Source organism: Phalacrocorax aristotelis, chromosome 2, assembly GCF_949628215.1.
Source record: "Phalacrocorax aristotelis chromosome 2, bGulAri2.1, whole genome shotgun sequence".
NCBI lineage: Eukaryota > Metazoa > Chordata > Aves > Suliformes > Phalacrocoracidae > Phalacrocorax > Phalacrocorax aristotelis.
Window position 1 is genome coordinate 16,472,688 of NC_134277.1, and position 27,868 is coordinate 16,500,555.

The 27,868-nt window shown below is 40.9% G+C and overlaps 1 protein-coding gene across 8 annotated transcripts in view; it reads left to right on the forward strand.

The window, feature by feature from the left end:
• Positions 1 to 610: 610 nt before the first annotated feature.
• Positions 611 to 27,868, forward strand: part of EPC1 (enhancer of polycomb 1) — a 67,418-nt gene continuing 40,160 nt past the window's right edge. For 5 of the 8 annotated variants that reach the window (XR_012658834.1, XR_012658835.1, XM_075082494.1 and 2 more), the window contains exon 1: positions 17,761 to 18,213. Coding sequence is in view for 5 of the 8 variants with exons in the window: in XM_075082494.1 (XP_074938595.1) it covers positions 18,061 to 18,213 (153 nt within the window). In the remaining 3 variants the exon portion in view is untranslated. Of the gene's footprint in view, positions 784 to 1,534; positions 1,639 to 17,726; positions 18,214 to 27,868 lie in introns of those variants that run through there. The other 3 variants (XM_075082499.1, XM_075082495.1, XM_075082498.1) reach the window with 3 other exon arrangements.

Here is a 27,868-nt window from a genome sequence, read left to right on the forward strand (position 1 = left end):
CTGCAATGCTATCAGGGGTCAAAGAAAGAGAAACAAAAAGATTGTTTCCACAGAAACCGTAATTCAGGCAGACTGCTGTGAACCATGAACGAGAAAATATAAATATTACAAACTGTGTATTTATGTGTGAGAGGCCTAAATTCCGGTGACCACCGGGAATCCTTGTTCCAGCGTCCCGTCTGCGCCGACTTGCTCGCTTACGAGGCTGAGGCATGTGAGGGGGGTCATTTTATCTCGCACTGAACACTGGAAGCGTTCGAATCCGCCTGCCTCTTGGCAGCACAGTTACAGCAGGCACTACCTGACTCAGCTCACAAACTAGAGCCACAGCATCAAATTTCCCAGCCCACTTAATCTGAAAGCCTGCCAAGATAGGTGAAAGACCTTATAAATATGTAAAGCAGGAAGTTCAAATTACACAGTGATGTAAATTCCCAGTGATTGATGCTCTTTTAAAAACAATAAAAATCCTCGAGAAAGTACGACGCGGCGACCGTGCCTCGCTGCCCGCGGAGGCCGGTGGTGCCGCACGGAGTTTGGGCGACGCATTGTACTTTTCGTGCGGATTCTACTTTGGATTTCTACCACTTCCTGGAGGCCGGGGGGAGGCACAGTGGGAGGAACCAAAAAACTCGGTGCCACAGCCATTTTGTTTGTGGGCAGCATGGTAGAATTCTGTCAGTCAGTATAAGGAGGGGTTTTTAAAACAGTATTTATGGAAAAACTATTCCTGCCGTAACGGATGTATCTGTTGAATTTAGTGTTAATTTAGTTCTTTCAAAGGTAGGTATTTATATTTGTAAGTAAATCGACTGTTCGGTGGGATTCAAGCCTCTCCACTTTCCAGGAATCATGGATTTTGTTTCAGGCATGACTGGCTTTTTCAGCCGCGGCTCGGCGGCTGGAGCGCGGCGGGGCCGGGGTGCCGGCCGCGGGGCGGCCCGATGCCGCGGGGAAGGGCGGAGGGATGCGCTGCTCGGCGCAAACTTGCTTCGGGGTCAGGAGTGGGGGCTGGGGCGGGGGGAGGAGGGAAAACGGCGAAGTCTCGGAATTATTTTCTCCAGCTGCCTTTCTTTATTAATTCTCAAGAGGCGGCTGCTTTCATTGAAGGGAGGGATGAGGCGGGGGGGCTGCGTGGAGCCAGCAGTAGTTTTGCAGTGTCACCGAAAACCAGCGCTAGACTTTGGTCCTGTGTGTTTCAAAGGCGGGTGTAAAATGGCACACTGCATTTTTCCAGGCGGCGGCGGTAGCGGGGGTGGGAGCTGGGGGGGGTGGGGGGCGGCGGGGCTGCTGGCCCCGGAGCCCATCGAGCTGCCGCCGGCCTCGGTAAAGTTGTGACCCCGGGGGCGCCGGGCTCCCCCGCCCCGGCCGCGCCAGCATCGCCCCCAGACCCTCGGGGAAGCAGCCTCCTTCCTCGGCCGGCGATCCCGGCGGGGGCGAGGAGAGGAGGGGGTGTGTGGAAGGAAGGAAGGGGAAGAAAAAAAAAAAAAAAAGAAGAAAAGTGTCACTTTTTACATTTGCGAAATATTTTAAGGATGTTCGGGGAGCCCTTTGCAGCATGGAGGTGGCTGGTTGTAGGAGAGCGAGTGTGCAGTCCATATTGTTACAGCCGTTTTGCAAGGACTGCCTTCTCCCAAGGTAAGTTTGCGATTTTAACCAAAAATATTCGTTGCTGCGGTTTTTTTTTGTTGGTTTTTTTTTTTTTTTTTTTCGTGTTTAGTGCTGTGGAGGGTTTTCCTTGTGTTGATGAACAAAACGTAGCCTTGTATTTTTCTCAGCTTTGATCTCCTGTGTATCCCACCCAGCGATGTCTCCTTAATAGCCACAATTACCGAAGTCAGTTTTGTTTCCTCTTTATAATTTTATTCAAGCGAAGCTTAACAGCAATTTAAGTTCAATTTAGGCGTATAAGAACTCAGATATTTTCCAGATGGATTTGGTTTTTCGCTTCTGGCTTTTTGTTTGGGGGGTTTATTACCGGGTAATAAACGGATCGACGACCAGATTTGTCTTTACAAATATAATGCAGCTCTAATACATAAAGAAGCATATTATGTGGCTGCTGTATGGTCTGGTGGTGGCTAAAAGAGTTTACGATGCCATTTGTGATGGCTCTTGATGGATTACTTTGGTCTAAAGTACGGGGGGAATCTGCCCTTGGTATGGTGAAGGTGGAGATTGACATAAGAGGGTTTATATTAAGTTACCTCTCTTACTAAACAGTGACCTTTTTATTTACAAATTAGCGCTCTTGGGGCAATTAGCTTAAAGCATTAGTTATAGAAAGGCTCTTATTTCACCACACTTCATTTAGATGTCTTGGGTTGGGGGGGTAAGGGGTTTGTTTGTGTGTTCTTTTTCCTTCAGGAAGGTACATTTGGGAGACATTTTGTAATTTTTGGCATTTTTCTAGGCGCATTTTTTTTTCCACACGGTGGGAGATCTTTTTTGTTTTGCATCGATCCGTGTTGGCGGCGCTGTGGTGCTCCGGAACGATTTGTGTCCCTGGCTGGGGGGGCCGGGGGGGCCAGGAGAAAGGTGGGGCACGGTTTGATCTATTGTACCTTTTCCTTTTCTCTATCAAGAGTAACCGCCGATTAGTTAGAAAGATGATTAAATTGTATCTCTGAAAAATTGTGATGTTGCATGAACTACGGCCCGGAACAGGCATGACCTCACCCTTTCACCGGTTTGTGTAATGAAGCAGATTTTTATTTATTTTTTTCCAGTCCTGTACCTAGAGATCAGTTTTTTTCAGTAATGAGATTTTCGGCCCCACCCCCAAAATGATTTTACAGTAGCTGCAGATGAAAGGTTTTAAAATGATTTTTCCATACAATATGGAAGGCTTTGGTACACACTTATTGTGCAACTAGTCCATTGTTTGCTTGTTGTGAAGTTAAAGGTTATATTCGCTGCCGGTTATTAAAACTGTGAGGTCCCTCTTGCTTGTGTGCTTGCATATGCAAATTTCTTGATGAGGTCTGAAGGAGTTTGGATTGTGCTTGAAGGCGGGATTGTAAAGCAGGGAAAACCTAACCTAGTCCTTCACATTGTAACAGGATTCACCTGAGGTGGGTGGTTTTTTTCTTTCCTGTTGCTAACTGGAGCATGCGTTTTACATGTATTTAAATAGATATCTATTAATGTGTGTTGTTTTTCTCATGTTACAACCTACATATCACCTTGGTTCTAAGTGCAAATGTTTTAGAAGGCTTTCTGCTGACATCCATATTAGGTGTTTAAGAAAACAAGTGATTAATGCTCTAAGAAGATGGGTGGGAAGACATAGTCAAGCCTGTGATCAGAGCATATATTAGAAAACTCAACAGGTTCAGGAACAAATTTAACATTAAATTTAACACATTTTTAAGGAATCAATGTGCTTATTATTTTGGAGTGATGTGAAGCTGATGATTTTAGATACATTTGCATCTACTTTACTTTTCAATGTCTTCATTGTTTTCAAAGAATAAATTCGACAAATACTGGTCTGCTTGAAAGTTTCTGAACTTCTCATGAGCATTTTAATCTTCAAAAGTGCATTTAGATTTTGTCTTAAAGAAAGTTTGTTCTTTAAGTTATTTAGTTTTATGGAAACTGATTCACAACTTGTAGTAGGTCTCTGTAATGGTCTCTCTGTCTTTTTTTTTTTTTGGAAGGTAAAATTTACTTCTATCTTAGGTAACTACATCTTGTAACCTTCTTCCTGTAAGAGACACTTATATCCAAGAGAGCAGTCAGCTTTCATCATTTCTCTTCTGTCAGACAAGATCTGCTTATTTGAAGTCTTGGCTGGAGAAGAGAGTCCTGTTGGCCTACAACAGTGCAATATGACCATTACATCGTCAGTGTCCTGGTACAACTCTTAGGTCTTGAGGACAAGTATCAGGATATAGACCCTCTTAGAAAGTGTGGATTTTGGACATCTTCCACCTCTGGGACAGATCACTAGTTCACCAGGTTGGCATTTTGGATTATGCCAATGGAAATACAGCCAACTGTTGTTGACACTATTATCATAACTATAAATCTTAGAGAATCACTGGGTTATTTACATCTGAGTAATTCTGACACAACTTTCATTTTCTTTACACTGTATAGACCAATATTCAGTTTGCTCATCCATGGACAATGGTACTGAGCAAATGATAAACTACTGAAGGTAACTTCATGCTTCTGCTCCTCTTGTCATCCTGGACTATGAACATGGTGATTTCTTGTGGCTGCAGCCTGTGCGTGTAGGCCATAAATGAACTTGTTGCTGGTGATATTGCTGCTCAGCGGCAGCTTCTAGCTCAGTGAAGTCAGCGAGAACATGAATGCTGAATAGAAACTCGCTTCACACTTGCTCTTCTTTTCCCCCATTCAGTTGGGTCTACTGTTTAACATTGGTTGTCATTTTGCAACTTTGTTGCTGTATCTGATGAAAGTGTCTGTTCTCACTCCTACCAAGAAGTCATAAGGTGAGAGGAGTGAAGTGCTGGTATTTTGCAATTCAGTGGTTTCCGCTCTTCTGCTTTCTTTCTGAGCCATTGTTGAACAAGAAATAGTTCCCGGCAGATGTGTTGTCAATAAGGAATAAGAATTAAGATTTAGCATCCTCTTGAAGCTAAATAGCAACTAACTTACTGCATCCTGTATATTCTGCAGAAATGCCTGGAAGAGTCATTACTGAGGGGTGGCTCTGTCTTGATTGTGTGTTTTTCCTACCCTGTTCCTTCTGAACTGCCTGTCTGTGGAATACCAGGACCTAAAACATAAGAGATTCTTCTATTTTTTTTTTCTTGGTGGGTTTCTTGATTTTGTCCCCTTTATATTATTGCCTTTCTAAGATGGCAAAACTAATATATTTTTCTCCTAATAGAGTTTCCCTTTTATCTAGAAACTCTATATAGACTCCATACACCTTTCAAAGATATTTGGCTCTCCTGGCTTAAAACTATTTGAAGTATAGCACCCTACTGTAAATGAAATAATATTTTCCAAGATCTTAATTCATTCTGACTGACCAAACTGTTCTGTGTGCCTTCATGACATTCCTCCTATCAATATTACTAGTATTATACTTTCAAATAAGAGGCACAGGGTAAAGATGGCCATCTGTCTCAAATTGCCATAGAAGTGCAGATGTGTAGATCCCAGACAGATTTAACCAGCTTCCAAAGGTAGCCAATAATAATGTGAAGACAGTTCCCCAGGTGTGTGCTAGTGGTATAAAGGAACATCATTTGGGACTCGGTTCAAATAAGGTATAACTCCTGCTTCATTCACTCATATATCACTGTGTTCTCTGTTTTCCTACGGGTGATAACATACCTTGGCAGCTGGGACTTCTGGCTGTTCTAAACTCTTCATTGTTTCCTTGATTCAACACTCAACAGGTTTCAGGAATGGGGGAGAAGGTATCTTTATGTTCTAAATCTTGTGACATAGTCTTGATTCTCACCTTTCTTATTTCATAACTTCGCTATCTGTAGTACTCCACATCATACATGTCAGCGTCGAGTTATAGCAATGAATAATGTTTTTAAAACTTGCTTTAAGGGACACCTGTTTCCCAGCTTCCCTTTGTTTCACCCAACAAAGGATGATAGATTCCTTGCTTGCTTCAAACTTTCATCTTCTAGAAAGTTAGATCCCTCCACACCTTTTTCAGACTGGTATTTGCATGGCTTTTCAGTGTTACGAAATTATCTGCTTTACCTCCTATATGCCAGAGGAAATGGCTTTGGCTAGCACATCTTTCCATCTTTTAGCATTCTTCATATTTCTCCTCTTTTATCAAATAGCTCAAGAAGTTAATTTATATTGTAGTGAAAAGGTCCAAATTCTTAGACGATCCTAGATTTTAAATGCTTTAGTAAATATATGGAGTCAGGGGGAAATATCAGTGCTCTGAAACAGAATTTTTCTGACTTGCTGTTGTGAGCAACAAAGTATGTCTTGGACACACATGCCCACATACCAGTGGCTTCAGCTCCCATGGGCTGCTTTAGATTCTTAGCTAAAGTCATGCTTCCAATGCACCATGTTGCTACTGGACTGTCCTTTGGCCCCAGGAGCAAGATAATACCAACACTACAGATTTCCTTAATAGGAAGTTCTGTTCATAAATTCCCTACTGATAATAGCTAGAGCCTAAAATTGGTGGTCAGAATTTGACCCTTAAAGTAGGTATTGCAGTGCTTAAAAACTAAGTACATTTGCTAAAAACTATTCTTTCTGCTTATCTTTCTGTATAAACAATAGAGAGAGGTGGGAACTGCCAAATAACATGTGAGTACTAGTCTTCATTAGCTGTGCAGGCAGTTGAGATGCTGTTATGGTGGTCCCGCATGGTAAATGGGAAGTTGCTCAGAGGCATACAATACCATACAGCAGAAAACAATAGTTACAGGTGCCATTGTCTGTTGACTGGAGCACCAGTGAAAATAGTAAGAGCTCTAAATGCTAGGCCTTCTGCACTCTGTGGGAATTCAAACCTGGAGCAGGTGGTTTCCAATAGTGGGATGCTGATTCTCCATCTTCTGCTGTTGAAGACCATCTGGATCACTTTTGCTAGGGAAAGGGAAAAGGAGGAGTTAGATGTTTACAATGTATTGAGCACTGGGATTCCCAGAGGAAGAGGGAAAGAGGTGGGCTAGATCTCATCCCTGCTCCCAGGGCTGCTTCATGGATTTTACTCAATAACATTTAAATGTAAAATGTAGGACTCCCTAGGAACAGCGAGCAGCTCCTCCCAGAGCAGTCCTCTTCTTGTCAGATTCCTTTTTGGTTTTTCTCTGGGACCTGTGCTTACAAGTGTATGGTCAGATATTTAGGTAACGAGCCTATAAGGTGGTGTTAACTCATGCTTCAGTGGATTAACAAACAGTAAGCTATGTTTCTGAGTAAATTGGAATCACTGTATCATAAACACTTGATATAGAACTTGCTTTACCTGACTTTAGATGGATGTTGTTAAATCTGTTATCCTAGTCATTGAAAAGAAAAAGGTCAAGCCAATCACCCCAATTAAAAAAACCTCCAGATTTTTGATTCCTGCTGTGATAAGAACCATAATTTAAACTTCACTGATCTCCATCTGCCTATTATGACTAGGTCAGATGTGAACATCTGCACTTAATCAGAAAAATCTCATGCCCCAGTGTTTGCTTATACTGACTTGTGCATGATTTAGGTAATGAAAAGTTAGCTCTTAATCCTCTCTCCCCTTCAGAGGTTTAAGAGACTTGCTAAATGGAAGTAAGACCTCCCTGGCCTCACAGGTGTGTGCATATTGAATATTCATTAACACAAATAAGAGAGTTTTCAATGTTTGTTCAAACAGGTTAAAAGACAAGGTGACTCAGATCTGGGCCTTTCAGCATTATAGGCATCCCTCAGGTTCTGTATCTGTTTACTAGGAATCTTGGTGCTGTCATAACCTTATGACTAAAAGTCTGATTTCTTCAGAGGGTCCTTTTACCTGAGAGCTTTTCATCTGTAATACCAGGCATAGACTGGGCATGCTACCTGGATGAATTAGTTCAGAGAAATTTTTCTTAAGAAAAATTTAAAATGTAATTTCAAATGCTATAATGCAGAGCAGTTGTGTTCTTTCTGATGGTCTTAAAGGTATCCATACAAGACAGAATATCTTGATGCCTTTAGACAATGTGATTGTGTATTCACAATTCAAAAAAAGTGCCACAATCGGCATTTTTTAAGGAGAAGCCATGCTGGATAACAGAGAGGGGGGAAAAAACTTACGTCTGATGACTCTGCATACACATATTCTGTTTGGCCCATACACATTCATAACCACATAATGAATGAAGATTCCGTAAGAAAGTATTCTGATTTTTTTTGTCATCTCTGAATCAATTTCCAAGCTAAAAATTGGATATCGCAGGAATCTGTGGGACTTGGAAGCTTTAGTCAAGCAGACTTTCCAATGAGCTACTTTAATGTGAGCAACTGTTTTCCTTCCCATCTTCTATGTTCTCCCCAGATATTTTTTTTTAAATCAGGTCATGTCCTTTGTGGTAACACCCTTCTTGAGTTGCTTACACATCAGATGAAGTTCAGCAGACTTGGCACTTGTGACCAGCACCTGGCTTGTGCATAGGCCCCTGTGTTAATGACAGTGGTCTGTCTTCTCTTAGATCAACAGCGTCAATCAACTGTAAAACTAACACATTAAATAATAAGAGATCGAGAACAGAGTGACTGTATCAGAGAGGGGTGAGGGGGTCAAAGCCATAACTGCTTGTACTCTAAATGATATGAGAAAACAAATCAAACAAACAAAAAAAACCCCAAAACATCAGAACAGCCTTATCAGATCAGTTTTGTATTCAGATCTAGCCTATTCTGCTAGATATATATATTCAAACTTAGCTCATTAGCTTTTTTTCACTAATACAGCATTATTAATTTGAGTTTTCTGAAGTGTGTATATAAATGTTTGGTTGTAAATATGATCATGACTAGTTTGTATCTCAGAAGACAAACAATACCTTTATAACACACTCTCATGCTGAATTTAGAAATATAAATCAAACTACAGTGTGTAGTGTAAAGGAATCCGCATCTGAGGTTGAAAGACTTCTTTTGTATTTTTGCAAACTAACAACATCAGACTTTTGAAATCCAAAAGCTGAGTTATTTGTGGTTTTTTTCCTGTCTTTGGAAAACTGTATTTACCTTAAGTAAATATGGTATAGCCTGTGTTAGGTACTTAATAACACAATCCTATTAATTTGATCTGGAATTCATTTCATGAGGGTTTAGTCATACTTTTAGGTATGTAGGTAGATCCCACTAACATAAAAAAACCCAACCCAACCAACAACAACAACAAAACACCAAAACCCAACTAACAGCCAAACACTTCCCCCACCCACCCCCCCATACCAAAAAGGCCAATAAAAACCAAAACAGCTGGATGACCCCCCCACCTCCACTCCAATGCGAACATATGCACTAGGGAATGTCTCTTCATTCAAGAAACAAGTCTGTACCACAAGTCTTATGGTACTTTCCTGCACCAAAAGACTTCTGAAGTCTAGCTAATTCCTAATTAGGTGTAGATCAAGGTTTTCCTGAATTGTCTGAGGCAACCCTATATACTACTTTCATTCTGATTCAGGAGCTGCAATTTAAAGCATTTGACATCATAGAGTAGATCATACTATCCAGAAGCTCTGAAGCACTTGCAAGTCGATCTATAAAAATTGTTTCAAGAAATAAATCCTGTCTTGGCAGTGTTTATGTAAATGATTTAAAAACAAAATTTAAAAAGTTAGAGCATATAACCTTAGCTGGATTGAATTTGCTATATATTTGCACATACATTGAGCCATGCAATTAACAGTGTAGTAGTAAACTTTCTAAAGTTACACAAAGAAGCGTAGCTTGCCCCCAGTCTATGTGCTCCTTTACCCCAGGTTAGTGCGTGACCACTGCGGCAGCCCAAGGTTTATATGGCAGTGTGGGGTGGGTGTATGTCTGTGGCAGGGGTTATTTTTGTTCGTTTTTAACTTAATGGTCACTGGAAGGATTCAGGACAGTGTGCATCACTATGCCTACTGTCAGACCTATGTACAACCATAATTTCTCAACTTCTCCACATTTTTAGCCTTTCACCTTATTCTATGCAGAATACCACAGGGATCTATACTTAGCTCTTTGATTAATGAATTAGCATTCTGTTGGAAGGTGGAGCTTTTTTACTTGGTTTGGCGTTTTTTGGTTGGTTGGGCTTTTGTTTGCTGTTCTGTTTTGTTTGAGTTTGGGGTTTTTTGGTTGTTGTTTGGGGTTGGTTTGTTTGTTTGTTGGTTGGTTTTTTTGCAAGGCCAATCCTTTACATTTCCAGCAAGAAAAGGATAAGATTTTTGCTCTTCTACTGGAAATGCATAATCATATGACTAACTTCACTTGACTCAGAAATTATTCGTGTGTTTTAAACCAATGTTTGCAGAAGTCTACGCCTAAGTAAGAGGTGGCTAGCCTATCTGCCCGGGTCAGATTTTATCTACCTCAATGTTTTTAGTAGAGTAATTAGCATGAAAGAAGAATAAATTGTGATTTTAATATTATTATTTTGTATTTCAGAATACAAAATGTTTTGGCTAAAGGTTTTTTAAAAAATGGAGCATAAAGTCAGACATTTGTTGATATTTTTATCCTTTTTCTTTTTTTTTTTTAAACATTGCAAAAGGGTTACATTTTAAAACTTCGTCTGTCTTACTTACTACTTAATCCTAAAAGATTATTTTGTGAAATGAGTTGTTGAAGATGACTAAAGCAAGAATTCAAGGTGTGTCTAGCATAATATTTTGGAGGAAATACATATTATGGAATGGAAGAGTAAAGCAGAAACTCATAAATCACCTTTTAACCTTTACATTTCTCAGGGTAACTATTCTGGATCCAGTAAAACTTAAACAAGGAAAGACATCCTTCAATAGAGAAGAGTCTCAGCGTAATTTTTGTCTTTTTACCACTGCTATATCTAACAGAATAACTGCTTCCACTATTACATGTTTTCCATACACACATAAAAACTTAAGTCTTCTGAAGAAGCTGTATAAAGGAAGCTAATTCCTTTCTGACAGTACTAAAAACCTCCCACAAACCCTTTGCAGAATCATAGAATCATTAAGGTTGGAAAAGATGTCTAGGATCATCAAGTCCAACTGTCAACCCAACACCACCATCCCTCTTAAGCCATGCCCTAAAGTGCCATGTCTACGCATCTTTTAAATACCTCCAGGAATGGTGACTCTACCACCTCTCTGGGCAGGCTGTTCCAATGCCTGACCATTCCTTCAGTAAAGAAATTTTTTCCTAATATCCAATCTAAACCTCCCCTGATGCAGCTTGAGGCCGTTTCCTCTTGTCCTATCACTAGTGACTGAGGAGACCAACACACACCTCACTACAACCTCCTTTCAGGTTGTTGTAGAGCAATAAGGTCTCCCCTCAGCCTCCTCTTCTCCAGGCTAAACAACCCAGTTCCCTCAGCCTCTCCTTGTACGACTTGTTCTCTAGACCCTTCACCAGCTTTGTTGCCCTTCTTTTGACATGCTCCAGCAACTTGATGCCCTTCTTGTACTGAGGGGCCCAAAACTGAACACAATATTCAAGGTGTGGCTTCACCAGTGCCAAGTACAGGGGTACAATCACTTCTCTTGATGCTTTCAGACACATTTTAGGTGAGAGAATGGTAAAATGGGCTCTGCTTGGACAGGTGATGTTGGGACAAACACTGAATCTGTAAAATAATAATCCTAAGTCACTAGCTCCTCTTGCAGTCTTTCTGCTCCTCTTATGGAAGCAACTGCCTCCACAAACTTTAAGAGCTTAGCTATAGCTGCAAAAGTAGAAAAGTGGTAATAGCTTCCACTGCTCCTCTGTTAGCTTTGTTTCTTCTCAGTAAGAGAAGTGATGGCTAGTGGCTTTTCCTCCTCTCTTGGATATAGCTCAGTGGTATAACACCTTTTGGGTTTAGCTTAGTTTCCCTGAGGGTGCTGGACTCCATTTCTGAATGTGTATGGCTGACAATGCATTCCCCATGTAAGATTACGCCATTATATTGGCATCTAACTCCTTTCATGCATGTGGAAAATGTTGCCTGTTATATATGTACTTGAAGCTATAAAACCCCACTCATACACAGTATGTAATCAGTCAAAGAAAATAAGAAATCCTTCATTTATAGACTAGTTTAGACACTAGTCTTATAGGCAAAGGTTTTCAAATATAGCATATGGCAGTGTAGTACTGTTTGGAGTGCATATTAAATTGCACATGCAGTTTTATCATTTTCAGATCCTTTTTGCACAGGTTTTACCATTCCAGGCTACTATATTCTGCAGCCTTCACAAACTGGATCATGTGAAGGAAGAGGGCAGTGGGAACGTAACTTACAACATGGGTCTTTTCAAGTGGCTTTTCTTCTGATTTATGTAGTTCAGGTTTTTTGCTGAGTTGCTAAAGTATCTGATCAGATTCCAGCTTGGTACCCAGTGCAGCTTCATAAGCAACTGTGCTGGTACAAATGAAGGAGCAGTGTAACTATGGTGGAAAAAGAAAAAATGGCAGAGTAAAAAGCAGGACTGCAATATCTTAAACCAATACTGTTAACGAAGGCAACACACAACACAGTGATAGTGTCCTGTGGAGAGCCTGGGAAACTACAGAACTGTTGTTCATTTCAGCCTATCTCGTTTTTGTTAGCATTACCTAATGCAAAACAATGTTGTCTTGTGATTTCCTGCATGAAACCCGTTGATCACATGGCAATTCCTTATCCAGTTTTAAGTATGGCCACTTGCAACAAAGTGTTAAAACTTCGATTCTGTTGCAAGAAAGCCAGCTGCTGTGTGTCTGTTCTGAATGTTAAAGACACAACTACTTTTGTAATGCTGCTTTACTGGTCATTTCTAGCAACATACTGCTCAGGAGAATAACAGTGCTTTTATGGTGGAAAAATCGCACGCTCATGTTTAGCGCTTCCAAGCTTCTTGTTTTACCAGGCTGTTGTTTCTCCAAATTTAAAAACTTTCAGGCAGTTTTAGAATCTAAAGGATTGTGTTTACTTACTAGCTGTTGAACGGTAATAAAAATAGGAGATTACATACAGTATTATCCCTTCACATCTCTGTTTGTTATTCTGCAGTGTAAATTGGAAGTGCTTACAAAAAGTAAAAGGTAACTAAAAATTTTGGGCATGCAGCACATGTATGTATCTGTTCGCTACAGAAGCAAAAATTCATACATATGTAAGACAAATTACTTTCCCCTCATTGAGATGAGAACTGAGGAAGATATTTACTTGGTCACTACTTCAAATTATGATTCAGAAAGAACTTCAAACAAGCTTTGTACCTATTGCATCTCAACCACGAACACCTAAAATAACTAAGTGAACATATGCCATTCTTTGAGGTGCCAAAGCAATGAAATACTGAATTATCTTTCAAAAAAAAAAAAAAAAGGCATAAGCTATCACAAAGGCATTCTATGCCAGTTTTGTACTATGGTGTCTGAACTCTTTAAATATGTTTGACAGTTCCATTATCTCATTTAAAACAGACAGTTGACACTAGCAAATAAGGTGAAATTCACTACAAATTACATCGTTCATTTAAGGTTGAAATCTTCATGCTGTTAAGATAATTTCTATATGCATCTTCTTACTACTGTAATGTGACATTTTATAAAATAATGAAGAACCTCTAGTGTCATATTTGCCTACATTTATCTCATTTTTATCCAAACTCTGGGTAGCTCACTGAGATAATTTAAAAGAATATAGCTATCTGTAATGTTATGAAACATAAGCAAACAAAAAAAAGATAGCTGAGAAGCAAATTTGAACAGAAGCATCACTAGCAAATATAAAATACGAATACATACAGAATCCATGCTAGTTTACTACAGAACAAAAAAAGCCACCTACATCTTTCCAAATATCCCTAAGAGTAAGTCATTCTGGAAAGAAACCTGGGTATGGTAATGTCATAATATGTAATTTCCTAATAATTGATTACTGAAAGGGGGGACGGGGGGATACCAGTGATACTTCTTATCAGTTCAGAGTAGTCAGCATTTACGGAGATAAAAGGCAAAAAACAGGTCAACAAAATTGCTATATAAATAAACAATGAGTTAGTGAGTTCTACAATAGTAGAAGCAGGGTGTAAAGTAGCCCCAGAGTGAGAAAAAATAAAAATTGCAGATATTTATGGATATGCAAGTTGGTGTATAGTTTAGTGTACTCATAATATTCTGCGGTTTATGAAAATATGGTACCATATTCTCTAAGCGAGAACTAATTTTAAATGGCTGGCAAATGAGAAACATGTTTTACCTTTAGCATGTTCTGTTTTTAATTGTCTGCTACAGTTTTAAGTAGGTACAAGAAAAGTATGGCCAGAGAAAACTAATGGACATAAGGGGTCAAATGTGCTTGATTTCTAATCCCACTTTGACTCTGCATTTCAGTGTGTCATTATTTGGGCGGGGGGAGGGGCATGGAGAGGGTGGAGGAAGTAAGTTTAAAAAACAAAAACCAAACAAAAACCCCTCTTCCACTGAGGCTGGAGAGTGTAATGACATCAAATGTTCACTGTTAATACGATGTATTGCGGTGGATATTTATTTTCTCAAATAAACAGATTTTTCTTAAAAGTAGAACAATAGAAAGCTCTCATATGCAATATCAGCCTTTATACTGTCCTTTATTTCAACCTTTAACTCTTTATTTTATACTTGCCTTTATATAATATACTTAAGTGGGGATAAACTCCTAATAAAAAAAAATGAGAATGTTAAAAAAAGAGTTTCCTAGAAGTTGAACTACTGTCTCCTAAAATTTTATGTCCTTAGAATAGAGTTGCTTGATTCCAGAAAGCACCAAAAATGACACACAGTTTAACCTATATGCCCTTTATGCATAGCTATTTTGTGACTAGAACCAATGATTGCTGTTAGAATGGGAGACAATATAAAGCCCATGTTCAGAAGACCACAACTCATGCTTAAAGAAACTACTGAAAGTCTTTGCCTCAGAGAGGTTTTAAGCCACAAAACTAAATAAATACTAAAATTGGTAAAAACTTGTCAAATGGTACATAGAACTTGCAAACCAAAATAGGAAGTTAAGTTTTTGAGCTTCTCACACCTGAGTTAGATGATATCCCTAGAGACCTCTTTCTGTAGCTGTATGGATCAAATTTTTGGATCTTGGCCCTTAATGCCCAGTCTGAATATAGTACTTTTGAATGTATATTGAAATGGTTATATTTACCACCTACATAGCCGTACAAAGTGATTTCATTTTAGTAAAGCTTTTTCTTTTAATTAAGTCTTTTGAGATCATAGAAAGATGGAGCGTTAAAGAAATGCCTCCAATGTTAAAGATTAATCTCAGCGGTTTGTACAAAAAAAGAACAGCAGTTCAAAATGCCGTATTCATTATATTTCAGTTACCTTACAGTTCATTAAATTTTAGTTTTTAAAACAGATGCATAGCATTTTGGTACAACAACTGAGTTTACACTTACTGATCTTTTACTGAGAGCTGGCAAAGAGTATTTTGGTCATTAGTTAATCTAAAATTGGTATGTCTCTCATACTGTCATAGTGCAGCACTGATGTCTACAAATGTAACATAAGCATTTTGGTAAAAGCTACAAAATGGCAAAACTTAAAATACATCTGCATACGGTAACCGAAAGGAAGGTAAAACAGAAACATCAGTGTGTTTATGTTCTATACTTTTACCTGTTATCACCTTTACAGAACAGAAATTAGGGCTGATGTCAGTGTTTTCAAATCTCAGACTGTTCATCTTACTAGAAAATTTATTTAGATAATTTTAAGGACTAATCAACTTCTGCTACAGAATAGGAAATTGCAATCTATCTTACTGGCAAAAAATTAAAAGCTGATGAATCCAAGAGTTTCAGGCCAAAACTCCTTCTTAATGCATACCGTCCTGTTTGTATCCAAATGTTATTGTCCTTTCTGCTTGTCCTGCACTTTTCTCAAGCCTGTGGTACGGTTAGAAATACAAAGGTCAATTAAGGATAAGTTTAAACTTGAATACTTTTTCTTTAGTTCAGGATATTTTCTATGCTTTGCTTTTCATGAGATATCGTTTTTCTTTCATCAGTGGAAGTCAAGAGTTATATTTAATGGCCTTAGTTGTTTTTGCTTAGCTGCCAGGTATTTCATTTTCATTTAGTGTTTTAGGTCAAAGCCAATCTATGATAGTGAATTGCTATGGGGTTTCTTTTGTCATCAGCTTATCTGCCTGTTAATTAGGTAAACTAAATTATTTAGCGGAAAACTGTATTTTATGTGCAATTTGTTTTAGGATTACTATTTCTAGCTAGTGTGCTTTAAGCCTTAGCTAGCATAAAAAGCAATATGCAATTTTAACACTTGGTTCTGATGTAACTACTACTGAAACAAATTAATAGAATGATATTCCTTAGTTCATGCCACTATCCCTTAAAAAAAAATATATATCAACCCGCAAAAAACCAAACCCCCTCCCTAAAAAAAAAAAGTCTCATTCTCCCTAGCAGCTGCCTTCCACCTCATTACCCATTTGCAACACAGAGAGAATTTCCTGTCCCAGAGAGCTTGTAAAGCTAAATGACTTGCAGGTGAAACAATCTGGGAGACCTATGGGGAAGTCAGACACGCCAGTAGTTGGCTTGAAACTGCTGTTAACAACTGCACCTAGCAATGTTTCATCCAGTGGCTAGGAGTTGTTTAAGGTCGAGGATGGTGGTGGTGTTATTAAGGAGGTGATGCAATTAAAAAAATGGCTTTTGCTTTTATTATAGAGGTATCAGATTTTTAAAATTACCAAGCAAACGAAAGCTTTTCTAATCCTTTTGTTACATTCACATCTTACTTCTGAAAGTTCTATTTCCCAGGGCTAATATGTAATAAAGAAGTAGTTCTGTCTACTGATTCTCATATAACAGTAGAAAACTACAATATTTTGCTTTAGAAGTGGAAGGAAACCTAAATTCAAACAAAACACAATTTTCTCGTACTTTTTAGTTAAAGTAAACTAACTTTAAGAAGGTAGCTTTATGATTTAACTATAGAACTGGAATTACACAACTATCTAATGCAAGAATATAACATAAGCATATGAAGTGATCCATAACGAGACAGCTCTAGTGATGGCCTGGGAGAAACAGTTTTTGACATTTTTATGGCTGTGCTGTGGCAAACTGGGGCGCGATGTGGAGACAGTGTTGAGACAAGCGAGGCTCTAGTTTCCTACTCCTTGCTTATAGCAGAAAACTGCATCCATTTAATCAAATCGTTGAGACATAAACTAGCTTACCTAATGAGACATGCTGAAATTAGTTCTGGCCTTTGCCTGTAGCGAGCTCGCTGGAACGGGTAACGGGAAACTGAAATCCAAGCAAGGGTTAAAGCAGTTCACGTGTCTGCACTTCGCTACCGGCCCAAGTTTCTGACAGCCCCAGAGGAACAGGCTGGAAACACTGTGGTGGACGTGACCGGTTCTTACGGTTCCTCACGTTTTCGGGGAGGTGCCCGTTTCTCCCCCATTTAGCACGATCGCCAACTCGGTTCCGCGGTGCGGGGAGGGACGGAGCCGGGCGGGCAGGTGCCGCCGAGGGGGCCGGGGCTGCCGCCTCACTCCGGGAGAGGGGCCGCTGCCGCCCGCCGCGGGGCTCGGGCTGGACCCTGAGGCGAGGAGCGCCTCCCCCGCCCCGAGCGGCCCCTAGGCCGGACCCCCTGCCCGGACATTGCCCCGGGGCGCCGCGCCCCGAGGGAAGCGGGCGGCCCCGCCGCCGCCCGCGTCGGAGTAAGTTCGGCGCTCAGGGCAGGCTGCTTTTCGGCCCGGTGACCGGGAACGCGTGGGCCGGCGCTTTCCTGCTCCCCTTTCCCAGGTCTCCCGTAGCCGGGAGGCTGTCAGGGAAAGGCATTGCTCCTTTTACCTCAAGGAGGCTTACCCTCCGGGGGTGGGGGGAGCTGGGGCCGGCTTACCCCTGCCGCAACTCAGAGGCAGGCGAGCGGAGGACACGGCGTCCCGCCTGCCCCACGCGGGACGGGGCCCCGCGGCGATCGGCTGCGCCGCCACCGCCCGCCCGCAGCGGCCCGTGCCCGCGGCCCAGCAGCTCCGAGCCCTCCCGCGCTCCCGAGCCCGCGCTCTCGTGCCCGCGCCGCGCGCGCTCTCCCCCGGGCGGCGCTGTGCCCGCGCCCCTGCGCGATGCAGTGTGGGAATGGCTGTGGCGCTGGGGTTGGCTGAAAGAGGCGGCCAGTCGAGGTTTAATGTCCGCCATGTTGGCCGTGGCGTATTGAGCGGAGCCGGAGCGGCGGAGGAGAGAAGCCAGCGCCCAGCCCAGCCGCGCCAGCCGGCGCCGCCGGGCCCCGTGTCGGAGTGCGCCCCGCCCCGCCGGGGGAGCCCCGGTCCCTCCATGAGAGCGCTCGGCGGGGTCCGGCTCTCAGCTCGGAGCGCTCTTGCTGTCGCCCCCCCCTCCCCAGCCGGAGCCGCCATCGCCGCCTAACATGAGCAAACTGTCGTTCCGGGCCCGGGCGCTGGACGCGTCCAAGCCGCTGCCCGTCTTCCGCTGCGAGGACCTGCCCGACTTGGCCGAATATGCCTCCATTAACCGGGCCGTGCCGCAGATGCCCACGGGCATGGAGAAGGAAGAGGAGTCGGTACGTGAGACCCCCCCCCCCCCTCGGCCGGGTCCCTCCATCCCCCCCGCACCCGGGGCCCCCACCTTCGCCTCTGCGCAAGCACAAAATGGCCGCCATCTTCTCCCCGCTCTCCCCGCCCGCCGCGGGGGGGGGGCACACACGGGGACCGGGGAGGGAAGGCGCCGAGCCCGGCGACCCGTTACCGCGCCTTCCCCCGCCGCCCGCCCGAGGTCCCCGCTCCCCGCTGCCTGCGCCCCGCCGGAGCTGGTGGCCCTTTCGCCGGACCCCGAAAGGCACAAAGGGGGTCACGTGATACCGCGGGTGGCCGCCATTTTGTCTCTTGGTTCTTGGGCCGGGCCTTGTGCGGCATCGGCGGGGAGACGGGCCTTGGCGGCGCGTTGCCCGCTCTGCCCCACCGGGTGGCGCTGACGAGCCGGTGGCCGCCGGGGCCGCTCGGCGGCGGGCGGCGCGAGGAAGTTGTGGCTGCGGGAGCGCGCTCTGGCCCTGGCCGCCCTCGCTGAGGGAAGCAACGGCAGGGCCAGCTGCGGGCCCCGATACTGATGGGGGAAGCGGGGCTCGGGGCCCCGAGCGCGGGGTGTGAGGAGTCGAGCGGGGCTCGGTGGCGGCTGCTGAAGCGTTGTTTTCTTTGCCGGCATCCCCGCGCACGTGTGGCGGCGGCGGTGTGTCACCTCCTGACGGGCGGTGAGGGCCGGGCTGTCGCTGGGCTGCGTGGCCCCGACGGGGGCTGGGGGCTGCCGCTGGGCTGCTCCGGCGGGAGCTGAGCGCTGTGTTGCTGGTATCATTGGGTTCTTTCTGTTTTGCTGCCAGAGGTAGCAAGTGGAAGGGTTTCAGTTTATTTGAAAACCCTGGAAGTGCCTTCGGATAGGCACGGCGCAAGTAAAATTGTGGTGTGTGCAATGTAGAAACATAAAAGTGGATACTGAAATACTACTCAGAGTTTGGAAGCCAAAAGTCTATCACTTTCTTCTCAGTGTTGCTGTCTTAGTGGAGAATAAAACTTTTGAACTTCAGGATCATTTAATCATTCACTCAACACGTTCCAGGATAGGTGTAACATTCAATAGCTGTTATTGCTGAAGACCCCTACTGAAGTGGATTATTTGTTATTTTCAGTGTTTGTAGGTATTTAATTATTTCCCTAGTACAATCACTTTCCCCTGACTGTACACTTAGCACAGTAAGTGGACAGAAGTGTAGAAATTATGTAAACAAGTGTTGTCACATTTGTTCTTATCACTAAATTTCAATTTCAGTGTCTTGAGTTTTGCTTGCAGTTGGTGTGCTTCGAAGGTGACAGGCTGTGAAGTTCCTCTTTGTATTTCTAGATGTAGCAGGCTTTGAGTTACTTCTATAAAACTTAAAATACACATATCTCTTTTTAAATGTAGTCTTTTCTTTGTGACACTGTTGCTCCAAGTTAACTGATTCTGTGAATTTTTATGGAATGTCTTCAGGCTGAATGATTTCTAGAGAGTAGTATTCTTCACATGTTGTTGTCTCCATTCAGTAACTATTCTTTAAGGCTTTTCTAGTGTAACTGCCTACCTTTTTAGTGTAACTCAATATTTCCAAGTGCTGTGCAAGTCATAAGCTGCATTAAACATCCATTAACATGTATATTGGAAGGTGGTGTGGGGGGGGTATGGTTTTGTTCGGGGGCATGTTTGGGTTTCTTAAATTTTTGTGAAGTGAAGGTGCTTAAAACTTTAGCATGGTATCTGTTTAGTAGTAGTATTTAAGCAGTAGGTAGCAATGATTAGATGATCATGTTTCTTCTGATGCAGCAGATGTATTCTGAATTGATGCCTGTAGATTCCTGAACAAGTACTGTGAGAGGCCGCCCTTAATTTCCACTTGTACCAGAATTTTAAATTCTGTTATATTTGTTATGATACTTGCTTGTCGAGTTTATTTCTCAGTTAAAGTGAGCAAGTGTGCATGCATTCATTTATTTATGTAGAAATGTCAGGTTGCTGTCTGTCTTACTGTTTGCCTGGCAGTTACAAGTCTTCAGGCTAGAAAATAGCATGGCATGGCTATATAGGCTCCATAAACCAAGAGATATATATCCTAGCTAAGGAAAAGTAGTTGTGGTCAAGGGAAAATTGTTAAACGTTAATTAACTTGTTTCTGTGGTTAATGTGATGCTTCTGTTTACTATATCTAGCTTTGAGGGTTAAACTTCAGAGCTGGAGGTGCAAACAGATGCTTTCCACAGTTGGAAGTTTGCTCATACCTTTGTTTTAAATGTATGCGTACTCATACAAACACACCTCCAGGAGAAATTTGTTTGCCATAGGTAAACACAGGTGTCTTCCTGAACCCTTTTCTTATCTTACATAAAATAGTTGATGTTAAACTCTTCCCCCTTCTTGTCTCTGCAAACTTGCTAAATTTCCTTCCTTCCCTCTTGTTGCTCCAAATAGCTTTCTCTTTGATTTTATGTTGGTGTTGACAACAAAGAGACATGGTAGCTGACTAAAGTTTAATATCCTGCTACATTCTGTTTCCCAAACTTCATGTCATGCAGAATTTTGGAAAGTTGGGGGTTGTTGGTATTACATAGCAGTCGAACACTTGATTTAGAGGATTTGTTTTCCTAGTACCTCAAAAATAATGGATATTTTGTATTACCCGTTTCTTTACAAACAGATGGCGAAGTGTCCATTCGAATCTAGTGGGAGGGGGCAGATTCAACTAGTGTGAGCAAGCATTTATAACTATTTTATAAATAGAATTCTAACATTGCCTTGAATTTTGCATAAATGTAACTTTAACACGTATTTGGAGTTAAGAGCGTGCCTCTTGACTAAATAACTTTCCCTAGGGAAAAATGCAATCAAAGATATTTAATATTCAAGCATCAAGTCACAAGATATTTCAATGACTAATTAGTGTTTAGATGCACAAAAAGGAATCTATTTTGCTTCCCTTTCATCTTATCTTTCTCTCATCCTGTTCCTACAAAGGATAAATCTGGATAATAGTACATCTTCATTATTACAACTGGAAACTTCAGTTGAGCAGTGATGTTCTGTAAGAGTATTCTGAAATAAAACTAACCTTGCTAAGCTGATCTGAGTTCTAAAATACGTAATTGATAAGGGGGATAGTTATATTAATTCTGTTAACAAGTAGAATATACCTTTCTGCTTAGTAAGTCATAACTTCAGATAGTGGCTTTGTTCGGAGGTAAAAGACTCTAGTCTTTGGCACACAGACAGGGGTACTTGAAGTTATCAACTGATACTGTGCTCTGACAGTTAGATTCAGCAACAGCCACACTGTGTTTACCCTGGGAACTGAACCAAGAAACTAAAAACTATCAGGAGACATACGTCCCTAAAAAAGAAGGAAAAAAAGCCTTAAAAATGTAATGACACTTCTTATGCAACACTAAACATTCCCTGTATTATCTCAAAATCCTGTTTTTGAGATAATATACACATCCCTAATGCTGTAACTTTGAGAACCAAACAATGGACCACTGTTAATAATATAGTAATGCAGATTTTGCTGACAAGTCCACTTTAATTTGTCACTGCCTGAATAAAGAAGTAACTTTAGTTCTTCGAGCTAAAATGCTTTACTGGAAAAATAAGACAGACTGAAGCTTTCTGAGCATGCTTGGTAACTTATGTTTCTGAAAGAAAGCATGCATAGCTTTACAGCATCCTAGATTTGATGGCCTCCAACCAAACCAAAGAAAACTACATTTCTTTTCCCTTCATTTTTCTGAAAGGAGATGGGACACACACTGTACCCCCAGCCTTCTAGGTTCTCTTAGGTAAAAAATAGAAACTTAAGGTTTTGAAACTTTGTAGAAAATCTAAAACAAAAATTATTCTGGTGGAAAATAATTGTGGATAGAGTTTGGGGGTGGGTTTTGTTTGGTTGTTTTTTGTGGATATTTTTAGAGATTAAAAAAAAAAGCTATGTGTTTGAAGTATCTCATATCAACTTTTACAAGGCATATTTAAAATGTTGGGAAGTGTGAACTTCTTAGCTGAAGCAATGCCTCAACAAAGGTTAGTGTGTTAGCAGAGATACTTTTAATTAAGTGCCCTGGTATATATCACAGAAGTGAATTATCTAAATAGGAAAATGTGGCTATGTTGATGACATTTCTACAGTCAGTAACAGTCTGGGAATTATGTACAGGAATTACCATGGGGTTTAGGTTTTGGTTTTGTTTGTTGGTTTTGGGTTTTTTTTTCCCCCTTCCATTGAGTTTGTTATCCTGATGTAAATGCTGATATTATTGTGGTCATACTAAGGTTTTGGATGTTACATTTCCATTTAGTCTTGCGCATGTTCAGATTTGTATAGATTAGACGCCCATTTTCCATCCATAAAACTTTTTAAAATCCTGGTGTCTCTGTCCTTGGTGTTGAGGCAGGGAAGAGAGTATCAAGTGTTGAGAAGTCCTGTTGCATTATTGTATTACTCTTAACTCCCTCTTCTGACTAAGCTGGTGGTTAGTCTTTGCCCTTGTCTTAACTCTGGATAGCAGCTTGTCTTACTAGATTTCTGTCAGACTCATACACTATGTGGAGTTCTGTTCTTAAGGTTCAGAGTTTAAAATTCAAGCTTGCTTTCTAATTTTAGTTAGTGTTGCAAGTAGCAGGTAGAGGAATTAAGGACTCAGTCTGAAATTATAAACTGTACAGGTGTGTGTTTACTTCTTACTGTTTTCCTTTGCGTATGTGTTAGTTGCATCCTAACAGGTTGCACAGAAGGTGGAATTAAGTCTGAGTGCAGGATTGTCATTTGTAAATACTGTCATACTCTGTTACCTGGTGTTTGAGCAAACTATTGGAAGAGTTTAAGATGTGATGTCAACCTCTCTAAATCCCTGGTTGTAGTTATCTTCCCTGCCCTGGCTTTGGGGATGTTTAAGAAAAGCTAATTTGGTAAAACTTCATTATTAGATGTAACTTTTCCCTCCAATATCAGTGTGACTTGTCAGTATTTGCTAAATGCTATAGAAGAGATAATGAAGATGACCTAATGTTCATCCAAATATTTTGGAACACTTTAAACATATTCTCTAATAGGTTGTGTCTTATTTAGTGAAGTGCTACTTAGTTAATTTCCCATTTTTCCAGTTGGGGTAGGCTCAAGAATCACATCCTGTCCGTAAAACTGCCTTTAGCACAGCTACCATGGGTCTCTTTCAAGCAATGCCTGCACAGAAAATATGCCTTTCTTTTCCCAAATCCATGTTGGAGGCGTTGGGAAGCTACCGTATCCAGATTCTCTTGCTGCTGAAACAGCTGGTTTTAACTTATGAAGGAAAAAAAGCTGGTAAGGAATGTACAAGAAGGGACCTATGTGTCACTATCTAAGCCGTGATGATTTTAAAACTGGGCAGTACGTGTATAGCTGAGGTGTAGAGAGCCAGTGTATGAATGGTCTTGAATTACATAAGTAAACTTCACCGAAGGTCCTATAGTCTTTTTTGTTCACTACATTCTTGCTAGCTTAAACTGCATTTTGTGTGTGCTTCCATAAAAATATGTATTTTCTTCTAGTTAAATGACCGTGTACTTAGCATCTAAGTACTCTTAAAATAACCACTACCTTCCCAATGCACAATTCTCTGATACTAAGTGCTTTAGGATCTTGAAGGGGCAATCAGAATTACATGAATGTAAAATCATAACAGGTAATATAACTGAATCATCAGTTTCAAGTCTGGATTTTTTAGCTTATTAAGAGAAGAGGATCTGTGTCATCCCGTCCTGTGTCGTTCCCCGCCCCCGCTGTAGAAGTCAAGTATAATCCTAAAATGGATCAACTGGGCTCCTTTAGTGGTCTTTTCGTAGACCAGGTGAGCTGAAACATTAAAGAATTTTGAAGTAAATGCAAAAACCCCTGTCTCTGCTCTACCCATACTCTTTGATTCAGGAGTCCTGAAAACTGGAGGAGTGTTGCTTCCTGTTTATGTCATGTTCCCTTCATCCATCTTTTCTGCTCGCTTCTAGTAGGAGACATTAATTTTATGTACTAGTCTAATCTTTTCTGTGTTTAAATCCACTTAACTCATAGATCAGCTTCCTAAGAGCCTATGTGTTTGATAATTTGATAGGAGGGGAACAGAAAAACAAGGGTTTGTTGCGATTTTGTCTAAAGCAACAGCCTACAAACACCTCAGTTCAGATCTGAAAGAGACTTTTCTGTGAGCTTATATAATGGCCTTAATTTTACTTTTTAGTTTGGTATTGAGCTTAGTAACTTGCTTCAGATATACCTGTGTGAAAAAGATCCGAGATCCTGTGCCAGAGAATTTTGAGAGAGAACACATGACAGCTCACTGCAAATGGGGCCAAATTTCAAGTGTAAGAAACTCCCATACTGTGTCAAAATAGGCAGGGGATGAAAAGTGTTTTTCTTTTCCCCTTCTTTCTCTGTGTCCAGCTCCTGACTATTTAGTAATAGCACCAGCGGCTTACTGGATATCTTGCATTCAGTTACACCAAAGCTTTCTGTTCTGTTGTGTTTAATGTTGGAAGGTATTCTGTGCACCTGAACATTAATGCAAGTTAGGAAGTCTGGCTGATGATGAGTAGCTTCTATAGGGAGCAATTTATGCACTGTATCTGACTACCTAAAGAAACTGGTTAATTCTGTGATATGAAGCCCACCTGTACCAACAGTGTTTTCCTTTTGAAATCAGAGAGTTAGTGGTGGCATAGATTTCTATTACAGATTGGTGGAATTTATTTGAGGCTGGAATGAGGTTGACCATTCCAGTTTTAATCAGAAGCAGCAAAACTTAACGCATGCATCCATGAGCAAGAAGCATAGGTCACGCCTGTGGGATTTGACAACTTCTGGGAAGCTAGCAGTTCTGTGTGAAAGTTTAGGAATCATGGTAGATGGCTTGTTATGCCATAGAGAAGTTGGGCACTAATGTGAAGTTGTGAGCAGGGGACTGCCACGAAAACGGTTTGATAATGTGATGTTGGTTCTGTATATGATGTCAGTTAAGCAAGTAATAATGGTGAAGGTGTACATGTCATGCTCTAAAGTAATATTGAAAGTGCGTAAGGTTTCAGAAAATAGCAAGAAGAGTTGGTTGGTCATCGGTGCCTTACACAGATCAGAGGCTTCTCCAGGAGGTGCAGATTCTGTTTTGAAATGCTGGAGGATATGAATTAGCAAACTCACTTTGGAAGAATTTCAAGTCAGGACATTTGTGTTCTAGGTGGAGGATGTTGTTCTTGGTTGTCTATTGCCTATACGAATTACAGATGTGTATAAAAGCAGTTTAATGCCTCCTTAAAAAGATATTCCAGAAAAGCTAAGTGTAGACCAGTCTCAAGGAATTATTTTGATGTATGCATACTCAAATGATCTTTAACCTTTTCTTGACTTCCCAGTAATTGCACAAAGAGAAAGCATGCAACAGCAGTGGCACTATGCATAGCAGAGTTAACTGCAGTGAGATCAATTGTTCATGTTCAGACATAAGGTAAAAAAGGTCAGACTTAGTACTCGTTTGTTTACGATGAGGATGATTAACCATTGGAAGAGATTAAAAACCTCTCTCAAATTATTTACATTAAGGGAGTGGAACCCCCAAAGAGAACGTTTGTTAGCCGTATTCTTAATAGCACAACAAGTAATACAACTGGCAGGTTTGGGGAGTTAAAGGAGAGGAATTTATGTCAGACTAAACTGTAAATCATTTTAAGGCCAGGCATGTACGGAAAGGTTTTACCTTCTGGGAATTTTCATAGCATGTCTTTAAAGAGGAGCCCTATAAGGTAATGTTCCTCACTGTTTTTCAGATTTGATCAATCATATAAGAGATTTCAGCAAAGAATTGGGTATTAATTGTATGCGGTAAAATATCAACAACGTTAATAATGGGAAGGGTCAATAATTCAGTAACTTTAGTGTTTAAGAATCAGGGTGATGTGGCTTTATTTTTTGTTTTAATAGCCAACATCCTGTATGTTGCTCCAGTAAAATGTAGGTTGTTCACAGTAACTTGCCTAATATTAATTTATTTGGAGTAGAAAAAAAAGTGCAATGTCACAAGTCCTTAAATCTGCTAATGTTTTCTCTGAGTAGACCACTTGTAGCTGTCTCAATAGTTGTACCATAATTATACGATCATATTCCTTGCAAATGGATATGCAGTTACTTCAGTATCAATTTGTGAAGAGTATTTGGTGTCAATTTTGAATACCTGTGAGTTAATACGTTACTTTTTTAAGTCTCTGTTTTAAAGGAATATGTGTGGGAGAGTCTGCTCTGCTAGAATAGAATACTGCAATTTTCTGGCCTTAGGTATATATAATAAGTTACTTGTTCTTTTTCCGCTTCATTTCTACTTTGTACTTGTAGGAGGAAAAACTAGCTTTAATATAAAGGAATGCATTCAAATTACTAATTCATCAGAATAAAAATGATGGCTGCTGCTTTTGTTTATATATCCTCTTCCTGTGTAATGAGCTTTTACCTATGCTCTGTTCTGCTGTCTACCAGTGTATGTGTATTCATCTGTATCTGCATTCAAGGACTAACTCTGTTCTGGGAGAATCTTCTGGTTAAACAAATATTTGAAGGTGAATTGCATGAATTGAGGGTGGAATAAAAGTGTGAAAACTTCCTGGTCTGTCAGTCTCTTCAAGCACAGGTAGTTGGAGTGAGAGAGGAAACTATCCTCTTAAGGTTTAAGTACCCCTCTCAATCATTTGTTTCCTTTATATTTAATCAGGTGTTAAGAAATTCATGCTTTTTGAATTGGAAGCTTTCAAGATAGTGTTGTGGGAAAAGATTGATTTCCAACATCTGTTTACATTCAGACGTTTATACCAATTTAATGATTTCAAGGTTGTTGCTTTCTAGTTGTAAATAGAAATTAACTAAAGGTCTTGTAGCCTGTGTGGAAGACTTACCAAGTTTAACCTGAGGAGAGAGATTTGTAGTAAAGTCTGCCCTTGCATATATTATTTCATGCTACTGTCTGTTTTCTGTTATAATTTGAAGAGCAGTAGTTCTCAGATTCTTCACTGATCAGATGTCCATCTCAAAGCATGGCTGCTAGGAAGTCGGTAGCGTAGGCTTCTGTTTCCAGATTTCCCTTTTCAAAACGCAAGGATTTTGTGCAAGGCTGTGTTGTTATGAAAGTGTAATGATCGTGCGTTAAAGATGCAGAACTTGTTTTGAAAGGCAAGAAGGGTGCAGGTTGCTTTGCCAAACAATTGGTCTGTAATGAGTCTCACCCAAAATGCCTTTCTCTGGGGTAGGTATGGAAACACTTAACACGACTTGATTTTAACTCTTCTGCCTGTGTCATGATCATTCCCCGTGTTAGTCTGTCCACATAGCATGTAACATCTCTTCTTCCAGGTGTTTCCCAAGATTTAATTATTTGGAATGTCCTCTTGTGTTTCTAAAGTCTCTAGTTTTGTTCTCCGTGAGTTTCTTTAAACACTGGTGATAAAATTGTATTCCTGGTTTCCCCTGTGCCTTTATGTTTTTGCTTAAGAAATGCAGCTTTTAACTGTGTGGTAAATCTACAGTCCCCCCCATGTGCAATTATTATTTCAGCAGGACATGTCCTGTGTGCCTTTTATATTTGGTGGTTTGTTTTTTTTTTTTTCGCTACTGAAATACAAGAAAGAACTCTGAAAAG